Here is an 11,475-nt window from a genome sequence, read left to right on the forward strand (position 1 = left end):
CAGGAGCAATCCATGCAGATCAACAAAACAATAACAATTCAGTTTAGTGTTAGAGAGATGATAACATCCAGTTACTTGCAAATATAAGAAATAACGAGGACGACCGAGGAAGAGAGATAGGGACAGAGAGAAATAAGTCAGTATACGATACCTAAATTGACGGTCAGTTTGACACGGCCGCTGTCCAGCTCTAGTCGTAGTGTGTCTGCGGACTCACGTGATGTGGCAGCCATCAACAGGCCAAAGGCACGCTGGGACATAAACCGCAGAGACACATCCTCTGCCTCTGTATGCATTACAATCGGCATCACCACCTTCATATACATGCTGCCATCGTAGCTTAGGACAGATGCCTCTGTGGAGAAAACAGACACACAAAATGTATCAAAAATATAAAAAAATACTGAACCTGTTCACACTAAGTCAATTCAACGGTGTTCAATGATTTAAACAAAAACACATGTTTCTATGAAGCCCTTCACACTGAGTTCAAAAACTCCAATGATTGTTTTTCAAAGCAACTGGATTTGAAAACTTTTGATAAGAAAACAGGCTTATGAATGTGTTTGATGTCATTTAGTAACATCGGGAATTGTGTTTAATGGATATGATGCATTTTAAGATGCCACAGATCACAAGTGGGTGGAGAATTGTCATGAAAAATGAAATTAGGACATTAAATAATAATAATGAAAAAGAATAAAACTTATGACCCCTTTAAAATAAATTATTAAAGTGCTGAATAAATCATTTTTGATGAATAAAACAGACTATGTTTTTTTTTTTTAAATCCTCTCACATATGTATAAATTATTTTAATGTGACATCAGTAAAAAAAAATATTGTTATTCTTACACTTTGTGGCATATAAATCCCTTCAAACATATGCTCCTAAACACATGCACAGAGCAGAGTCCTCAAATCTTCGTTTACTAGTGCTGTAGTGGAATAAATGTCTGCATAGTTTTAAAAGCCCTTCTTAATTCTTCTTATACCACGCTACACAGATATCTTAATGCAACACTGTCACCTGTAATCTTTTTCTAAATTATTTATTTAGTTAGTTAGTGCCATCTGCTCCACCTACAGTATCAAGTTCATCATCTGACCACAGAGGTGCTCCTGTCACACACAAGGAACATTTCTAACAAAGTCTTTCATTTTCAGCCCTGTAACAGACCAAAACACTACAGCACCGAGCTGAGACAGGATTCTGGGAAAATGGATTAAAAAAGGCAACCAGCCGTGAAATACCTGCCTCGAGTTTTATTGGTGAAGAAAGAAGGATGTGCCTTTGGCTAAAAGAGGAGATGACTGCCATTGTGTAATGATGGAGGAGTCTGCATTTAACGCACGAATCACTGTGTGGAAAATAATGTGCATTACACGCATGCACAGCTGTCATGTAATATGCGATAGGAAACATTAAACATCATCAGTCAGGCTGGCGGAGCAACAAGGAGAGGAATATGACATCATCAGTATTAAAACATTGTTACCTTAGGCTAAAAGTGTTCATTATTTTGTAGCTATGAGATTCGTTAGTAATGAAAATGGTTGTCTTTTTTATTTGATCTCCAAAATGACAGAACAACCAGTGTCCTTTTCATATGGTGATATTGACTCTGTTCATGTTAAAGCACTCTGAGAACAACAGGGTTGTGTTCAAGCAACTCTATTAGCATGCATTAAATCACAAATATAATGATCAATTCATCATATATTAGAAAACTAGCATCCCTGCTGATGCTGTTACACACCTGCTGAGTGTCGAGGGAGCTCTTAAGCATTAATGAAGAGCATATTAACCCCCTGTCTTGAACTGCTAGATCTCTCCTTCTGATTTTAAACAGCCTTTCTCAAAGCAAACTGAGCAGACACTATTTCCAGGATGCTATGTTTCTCACACCATAGTGAAGTGTGTGCGACTGGTGTACATGTGCTACTCAAACATGCGCACACAAATATTGCACAGCACAGCTGGATGTGTTTTGAGGAGATATCAACAGCTCCAAAGCTCATTTTGAATGGTAATGAGGAGATGCACGTTTTCAGGGGCTTGCTGGAAATGGAAGTCAGCAGCACTTTACATAATTACCAGCCAAATTGCCAATGACAACGGGTGGGGGGATAAGTAGCTACAATGCTCACTGCCTTCCAGTTCCACTGTATAGAGCACAGTCTGTGTTAACAGGTTACAGAAAGACTCTATATCCTCCACAACAGCGGACAATTCCAGCAAGAAATGAGTATCAAAATGCATAACCAAAACAGATGTAAATAAAAATTTCAATATAAAATTATTTCCATTTAATGAAAAAAAGAATATTAATAATAATGTAAATAAAAATATATAGAGAAAATAATACTATAATACATAATATTAATATATTATTTTGATTAGCACAGTTATATTTAACAATATTATATACAATATTATATTTTTGAATAATAAATACATTAAAGGCTAAACTACATAAACAATCATAGAATGTGCACAAATAAAATTATATAAATTATATAAAAAACATTAAAATAAATACAAATTTTAAAATGCAAATAAATACATAAATATACAAATACAAACAATTAAAACTATGTAGTTATTAAACAATAATAATAAAAATCTAAAAAGCAAAACAATTACTACAACATTTTATACTGAATCAATATGAAAATAAAAAAAATAAAATTTTTGTAAAAAAAAAAAAAATATATAAGAAAAAAAAGGAAAGGATTAATGGCTGGCAATGTAATCTACATGCAATCCAGGTCATGTGACGCATCCAGAGCTTTACAGAGCCAAAAGGAGATCTACAGTAACGTCACCCTGCCCATACATCCATCTATCCAGAGCTTGACTGCTCTTCCTAAATGCTTCTCTCAAGACTTTAAATAACAATTTTACAAACACAAACAGTTTGGTAAACATACATGAGTCAAACCAGTCACGTGGAATGGTATAACAGTACACTAGGAAAATCACACTGGCTGTTTGGGCTGGGAACAGTAGAGGGCAGAAGAGGACTGCCCAGAGGCCTTGGATATTTTCAGCACTGCTTGTGGAGAGAGAGATTGACTGAGGGCAGATGTGTAGGTATGAGTAAAATACAAAGTCTGTTACCATAAACCTGCCATGCACATCTCTCTCTCTCTCTCTCTCTCTCTACATTCTGCTCTGGTGCTTTGTCAATTTCCCACATGACCGCTTGCTGAAAGCCACATTTCCTCAACCATGTGGAGTAACGTGTGTTTGAGTGTGGGTCAGCTTTTGACCAACAGTCCTTACAATAATAGCAAAACCTGACATTACCCACATTGCGGAGAGCGGTCAACTGGGTCACGGAGAAAAACAACAGCAGAAAATAAACATTGTAAATAAAAAACACACAAAAAATATTTATACGAGGGTTAGATTAGGTAATAGAAAATACACACGTGTTTGTTTAAGACTGACATTTGCACACATGAATTAGAGAACTATGGTTTAAAATCCACTTCCTGCAAGTGTCATATAACACAAAGTCCAGATATCCCTGCGTACATTTACACAACAAACCCACTCGGATGATATTTGCTTCAGTCTGCATTTCTCCCTCACAGATGCTCACTGGCTGGAACCGGTTGCTATCAGTGTGCGGTGGCTAAATCTCTCCGCTTCTAGAACAGCTCTGGCCCACATTATTTACCATCACTTACCTTCAATGACTGCTATGATGTTCTAACATCATTCATGTCCGAAGCCATATAATACAGCTAGTCTGGTCACATTGTTTATATGTAGGTATTGGTATGCAACATTTACATATAAAAAAACTTGCTTTTGTTTATGTCTGAGTAGATGCTGAAACTCCAAGCTAAGCAGTATTGTGAATTTACATCGAAAATATTTATGGATGCTTTATATCATAAATATATTTATTTAGTTACATTTTTACCATTATATATATATATATATATATATATATATATATATATATATATATATATATTAGATCTCTTATTTCTATTGACAAATGTAAACAACTACTTTGTGTAAACAACTACTTTAAATTTTACAAACGACTAATTTTATTGAATAATTAGTTACAATATAACATTAAATCAATATTTTTACATTCACTGTATGTTTTTTAGACCAAATCATGATAAAAAAATTGCCTGCTATTATAGATGACAACCTTCAATTGAAGGCAGTAGTGGTTTGTGTTTCAATTCTATAAGAAAACAGAAGAAATCCAAAATAAGTGGAAAATTAGTAAGTCTAAAGATTTTATTGAATAATAAAGAGCCAGCGCTATGCTTCACTAACAGTTTAAATCCTTGTTCTTTGCACAACACTTAAATAGCCAATAACTGTTCATTTCCAATATAATTTCAATCTTTTGATTGGACCATTAGGGTTATTAATCAGCTCTTACCCAGAACTACATCAATTTATAAAGTACTGGAACCAAGTGATATTCATAATAACTGGATCCGCTAACAGTTAAAGAAACATATGCATTCCTAGGCAGAAATGAACAAAAAACTGATAGAAAATGTGCGATGCACCTATTGGCGCCGCCTTACACTTTGTGTCATGATGGCTGACACAGAATATCTGCTGTGCACAAGAAACAACTATCAAACACAGAGCGTGCGATTCATGGTGGTGGTCACAATTAAAGTCTGTGAAAACCCCTTCTACACCACAGTGGAAATGAAATGCCTCACAGACAAATTAAACACAAGCTGTTCTGTTTTTATGATTATTTGACATGGCTTCCAAGTAAACAAGGAATGTTTTACAAACATTCTTTATTTGCTCTCTCTCTCAAATCAATGATACGTCATGCTTGAATTGACTGCTCCAGCAATTATAAAAGCTGAATCCGGAAACGTATGCAGGTTTCACACTGCATGAGCGGCGTGTGAACAGCGGGTGAGCTTTAATACAGTGTTACTGCAGCTGCAGATGAGCGAGAGTTCACACTGGAAGCATTTGTACAGTGACAGCAGCGGCTCCAAAGCGGCATGAGTTTGGTCAATTATAAACTTGAATGTTATTAAATCTTGAAAGTTTGTTGACAAGGACAGCAGAGAGGATCATTGGTGTGCACCTGCCCAGTCTTCAGGGCTTGTACAACTCCAGAGTGAAGAAACGGACAGGTAACATCATCAAAGACCCCCTCACCCTTGACACAACCTGTTTGCACTTCTCCCCTCACACATGCGCTAGAGATCTCTGTGCACTAGAATATCTACAGTAGGCATAAAAATAGTTTTTCCCCCCATGCCACACCTGGCGAATAAAGCTGATTCTGATTCATGTGTAAATGGTAAACAACAAAAACAGCTCATATCATGTCATTTCAGTCGTACTCAAATATAGAACGTGTTGTTTATACTGTTATTTTTTTATAAATACTTTTAACCATAGGTGCTTACCCAGAAATTCTCTATTATCCAAGTTATAGCTCTGTGTGTATCCATAATATCAAATCCGTTTCTTAAAGAAGATCTCACTATGCTTTATGTAAATTAATTGTGATTAAGCTCTGTTTTTGTAACTTTTTTTAAAGTGCTGAATAAAAATATTAGGCTATGCGTTTTTAGACAACTGCAATTTAAAGCCTAATGTTTTTCTTAAAAGCTGTCAATGATAATATGTGTGTGTGTGTGTGTGTGTGTGTGTGTCTGTGATTGTCTTGTGTCCTTTTTGTTATTTTTGCCTTGTTGTCTGTTTTTGTAACTGAAGGCCTGAAGCGATATAATTATTAATTCTATTTTAGCTAATTGTTAAGTGAGAATATTATATTCAAGTCATTATTTGTTCAGATTCATAAAAAAATAAATAAAAGGAGTGTTTCTAAACGAGGTGAACATGCTGAGCGTTCATGATATTTTTATTAGGCCGAATGTTGAAGATGTCAGTATGTTTCATGTGCATGTATTGTCTATAGCTCAGTTTCTGTAACTGAAGAACAGAAAAATAAATAAAAGGCTTAAGTTTGTCACGTCAATCACAAGTGAACATGTGTGCAATATTTACAGAAGCTTTCAATAATGAATACAGTAAATAATGAATTTCTTATGTATATATGCCATTGTAACTTAATATGCTAAACAATATTAACTGTTCATTTTGAGCATGATAAAATGTTTTAAGTTATAATTTCCTTGTGACAATTAAAAATTTAAAACAAGTTAAAATCCTATATAAATCTTCTATACATATTTCTGATTCTTCATTTTGTTTCCTGACATACTCCAGTTCATGTTAAAACACACTAGACATGCTTATTATGTGCATTTTTAGCATATTTTGTGTGAAATGTGTGCACTCATTGATTAACATGCACGGCAAAAAAACACACACAAAAAAAAAAACACATAATGTGTGCTGCTCATGCGCCTCTCACGCTTGCAGTGTGAAACCAGCGTTAGGCAGCTGACTTGCTGTATGAAGCAATGACTTTGCAGCAGCATTTTTGCACGAAGGCACCTCACAAAATGGATTTCAGTCAGGCTTCAGAAGCAGAGTAAATGTTTAATGATCTACAGAAAAATATAGAGAGCTTTGGGGATAACTAAGTGAATATTTCATTACTGCAATATAAATTTTTTTTGCTAAAAATGCCATCGGAAATGGTAACGGTTAATTAAAAACAGACATTTACACACAAACTGACCACCGACCGCACCTTTCAGATGACATCTTTATTTTTCAGCTTAACTGTCACAGAATGGAATGCACAGGATTGTGGGATATCAAAGGCAGTGAAGAAAACATCTATGCTGCCTTCAAAAATGAGCCAGATGAAGGCATCTCAGGAGACAGGAACTGAAGCTAACATTGAATTCGGACATGCTTTCATGCCTTCCTACCTTGGAATGCATCCTCCAAAGTTTTCGGATGAAGTCCATAAGACCGAACTTTGCTGGAGTTCTTTAAGAATGCATATTTGTGCAAGTGTGTAGCGCCAAGTACAGTGTTCTTAATTGTTTCATAGAACTGTGTGAACAGGGATAATTTTTATGTCTATACACAAAAAAAAAAAAAAAAAAAAAAAAAAAAAAAAAAAAAAGATAATATATATGTATACTTTTTTAGTACATTACATGTATTACATTTAAATGTACCCTACAACAACCTCAAGACACGTTACACCAAATGTTACATCATACTAAGCTGTTAAGGCACAAAAATATCTATAACTGTTAAATTATATTTGAAAGTTGCAGTTGCAGGACAAAATGATCTGTACTTTGTCATCAGGGTTTGAAAAGACATGACGGAGAGTAAATGATGGCAACATTTTCAATAGTGTGAATTATTCCTTCTGCATGAGGTTTTAAAAAAAAGAAGAAAAAAAAAAAACATTAAAAGATTTATTCTCTAAACCCTCACTGACAACTGCCTACAATTGAGCTGATAACATTGTAGATACCAGCTTCATTATTCTTCACTTTTAGCGTCGTGTAGAGTTTTTGTGAGTAGATGACAAGTGGAACAAAAGCCAAATGGCAGTGAATGAAGAAGAGGCTTTCTGTTTGCAAATGTGCTGGCCTTTGCATTTTTCATTCCAGATAACTGCATCTCTGCCCTTGATTCAAATAAGAAGCTCTGCCTTACAGCTCCGTCTCTACTGCACTGATCTTACCGCATTCGTCACCCTAGAATAAAGGGTCATCTTTTAAACTATTATTCATGTGCTCTACCTGAACAGTGGAGAGAAGATAAATGAGCATCCAAATATTGAGCTGTTGGCTGGATTTCATTATTCTAGACTAGTGGTCTAGAATTTATATATTTTTTATTTTATTTTATGAAATACGATGACTTAAAGGGGTCATATCATGGAAAACAGTATTTATCTTGCTCTTTGGAAATAAAAGAGTTTGATATAGTATTCAGACATAATTGTCACAACACAAAGCTCCCCCTTCTGTCCACCCAGACAAATTCTTCATAATGTTTTTATCTTGTTCACCCCCACCCCCCTCCAAAAACGAATCTAAAAATCCTTAATATATGATACATTACCTTATATAACAGTTCCAATCCTTGAATCTGATTATCCGATAAGTGTTCCAAGAATGCTCATATTTAGTCCAGTGCAGTGCAGTGCATTGCAGGACTTTTTGCATCACTCCATTTGTCTTTGTTTGTGTGTTTCAGCCAGAATGTTGGTCCATGCATTAGTAGTGGGGATTTTCTAGAGGTCCATTACGTTGGTTACAACATCATGCCAGTACTGTAGATGCCAAAAAAATATCTGCATTTGAAAAATTCATACTCTCTGAGTGTCAGACACAGACGAGGACACAGAGGATTCAGTGAAACAGTGTTTAATATAAATCAGAGGTTTCAGACACAGGTGAATCTTGACACGTAGTAGACACAGAGACAACACAACTTTCCTTCAGGTGAATGGTGATGCAGATGGTGACTCAGACGAAGACAATGGTAGTAGGAATTCCGATGAGTATGAAGAGGGTAAGGCAGATCAGGTAGGCAGACGAATGTAGTTCAGGTATGTGAGGAGATCGGTGCAAGACCAGACACTGAGTGATGGTGACTGGTGGCTTTATATGTGGTGCTGGTGATGATGCACAGGTGTTTAGAATTCTGGTGATTGGGGACGAGTGGGTGTGGCGTAAGTGTCCGATCCTGGGAGTGTAGCAGGTGTGGTTGTGACAGTACCCCCTCCTCCACGGGCGGCTCCTGACGGCTGGGATCTTGTACGACGATGGGGTCTACCTCGGCCACGGGGAGCGGGGCGGTCTGGATGGTCTCGGTGAAAGTCAGTGAGAAGGCTGGGGTCCAGGATGTCATTACGATTAACCCAGCAACGCTCCTCCGGGTCGTAATTCTCCCAGTCTACAAGGTACTCCAATTGAGGACCCCGTCGTCGAGAGTCGAGGATAGCTCTAACCCGGAAGATGTCGTTGTCTTCTTCGATGACTGGAGGAGGAGGCACAGCATCATCACCAGGCTCTGTGGATGGAGGAGACAAAGGTTCAGTGAAGGGTTTGAGGAGTGAGACATGGAATGAAGGTGAGATACGGTACTGTGCAGGTAGCTGGAGTCTATAGGTCACTTCGTTCAGTTGCCGTTCAATTGGGAATGGTCCGATGTATCGGGGACTCAGCTTACGGCAGGGCAGTCGGAGGCGGATGTCCCTTGTCGAGAGCCAGACTCGCTGTCCAGGTTGGTATTGCGGTGTAGGTCTTCGACGAGCGTCCGATTGCTCCTTATGCCTCCGCACTGCCCGCTGGAGATGCACGTGAGCCGAGTCCCAGACCCTCTCGCTCTGCCGGAACCAGTGATCTACCGCTGGGACCTCCGAGGGCTCACCTGACCAGGGGAAGAGTGGAGGCTGATATCCGAGGACACATTGGAAAGGGGTGAGCCCGGTGGTGGATTGCTGGAGGGAATTCTGAGCGTATTCGTCCCAGGGTAGGTACTGGCTCCAACAGTCCTGGTTACGGTGGCAGTATATCCTCAGGAACCTCCCAAGTTCCTGTATCTTACGCTCCGTCTGGCCGTTGGTCTGTGGATGGTATCCCGAAGAGAGGCTGACGGACACCCCTAGAAGACAGAAGAAAGCTGACCAGACTCTGGAAATGAACTGGGGACCCCGGTCAGAGACGATGTCCTCTGGAATGCCAAAGTGGCGGAATACATTGTGGAATAGTGCCTCTGCCGCTTCAAATGCAGTGGGAAGCCCTTTGAGAGGGATGAGTTTACATGACTTTGAAAACCTGTCGACCACTACCAGCACACAGGTGTAGCCTTGAGAAAGAGGGAGGTCAGTCATGAAATCTATACCAATATGGGTCCATGGACGTTCAGGAATGGGCAGAGGCACCAGTTTACCCTCCGGGAGTCTTCTAGGGGTGTCTGCTATGGCGCAGACGGAGCATCCCTTGAGGTAGCGGACAGTATCCAGAGCCATCGACGGCCACCAGTAACGTTGTTGAAGGAGCGAGAGGGTCCGCCTCCTGCCTGGATGTCCAGATCCCGGAGAGGTATGAGCTAAGTCCAGGAGGGTAATCCGATGTTGAGGAGGGACGAAGAGTTTCCCTCCTGGACCTCCCGGCGGAGCAGGGTGTTGAAGGTTTTCTTGTTCAATCAGATGATCAATATTCCATTGGATAGGACTTACTATCATGGCTGGAGGGAGGATTGGTTCCGGAGATTCGGGTTCGGGATCTGCTTGATGAAGACGGGAGAGGGCATCGGCTCTATTGTTCTGGGAGCCAGGACGATAAGTGACCTTAAAGTTGAATCTCGTGAAGAACAAGGCCCATCTGGCTTGGCGATGATTCAGTCTCTTAGCTTCACGGAGGTATTCCAGGTTCCGGTGGTCTGTTATTACCTCGAAAGGGAACTGGGCTCCCTCCAGCCAATGACGCCATTCTTCCAGAGCCAGCTTGATGGCCAGTAGTTCACGGTTACCGATGTCATAATTCTGCTCCGCCGGGGATAGCTTCTTCGAGAGGAAGGCGCATGGATGGAGTTTTGGAGGATCCCCCTGCCGCTGGGATAGGACTGCTCCGACCCCGGTTGATGAGGCGTCCACTTCCACAATGAACTGTTGCTTGGGATCAGGGTGGACTAGGATCGGAGCAGTCTTGAAGGCCTGCTTGAGTAGGTGGAAAGCTTCAGTGGCTTCGGGGTTCCAGGACAGAGACTTGGGCCGGTTCCGGAGGAGAGAAGTTAGAGGGGAGCTGAGTAAACTGTAGTCCTTGATGAATCTTCTATAGAAGTTGGCAAAGCCCAGGAAGCGTTGGAGTTCTTTAATGGAACCAGGTTGAGGCCAGTGTGTAATGGCGTCCACCTTCCCCTGGTCCATCTTCATGCCTTGTGGGTCGATGATGTATCCCAGGAACTGGACTGAGGGCGTGTGGAACTCACATTTTTCAGATTTGAGGTAGAGATGGTGTTCCCGGAGTTTTCGGAGTACGAGTGTGACATGTTGGATGTGTTCCTCCTTGGAAGTGGAGTAGATGAGGATGTCGTCGATGTAGACAATTACGAACTGGTTAAGGTATTCTCTGAAGACTTCATTCATGTAATTTTGGAAGACGGATGGACTGTTGGATAACCCATACGGCATGACCCTGTATTCATAGTGCCCGGAAGGAGTAATGAAAGCAGTCTTCCACTCGTCTCCCTTCCGGATGCGGATTAAGTTGTAGGCGCTCCTCAAGTCCAGTTTCGTGAAGATCTTGGCTCCGCGTAGTTGTTCTAATGCCGTTGGGACCAGGGGAAGAGGATAGCTGAATTTGATGGTTTGAGAGTTGAGGTGGCGATAGTCGATACACGGCCTCAAGCCTCCGTCCTTCTTGGCCACGAAGAAAAAACTGGAAGCGGCAGGGGAAGTAGATGGTCGGATGAACTCCTGAGCGAGGTATGTACTCCTCCATGGCCTTCTGCTCCGGGATGGACAGAGGATAGACTCGTCCTTTAGGAAGGGTTGCTCC

General features: G+C 40.1%; 1 protein-coding gene across 1 annotated transcript in view; it reads right to left on the reverse strand.

The window, feature by feature from the left end:
* LOC127983545 (neurexin-3b-like) overlaps window positions 1-1,321 on the reverse strand; it is a 12,662-nt gene extending 11,341 nt beyond the window's left edge. Inside the window, exons 1-2 of the mRNA XM_052585735.1 lie at window positions 1,255-1,321; window positions 152-355 (exon numbers count right to left, since the gene is read on the reverse strand). Coding sequence (XP_052441695.1) covers window positions 152-355; window positions 1,255-1,321 — 271 coding nt within the window. The remainder of the gene's footprint in view (window positions 1-151; window positions 356-1,254) is intronic.
* Between the last annotated feature and the right edge of the window lie 10,154 nt (window positions 1,322-11,475).

This window comes from Carassius gibelio, chromosome B20 (genome assembly GCF_023724105.1).
Source record: "Carassius gibelio isolate Cgi1373 ecotype wild population from Czech Republic chromosome B20, carGib1.2-hapl.c, whole genome shotgun sequence".
Lineage (NCBI taxonomy): Eukaryota > Metazoa > Chordata > Actinopteri > Cypriniformes > Cyprinidae > Carassius > Carassius gibelio.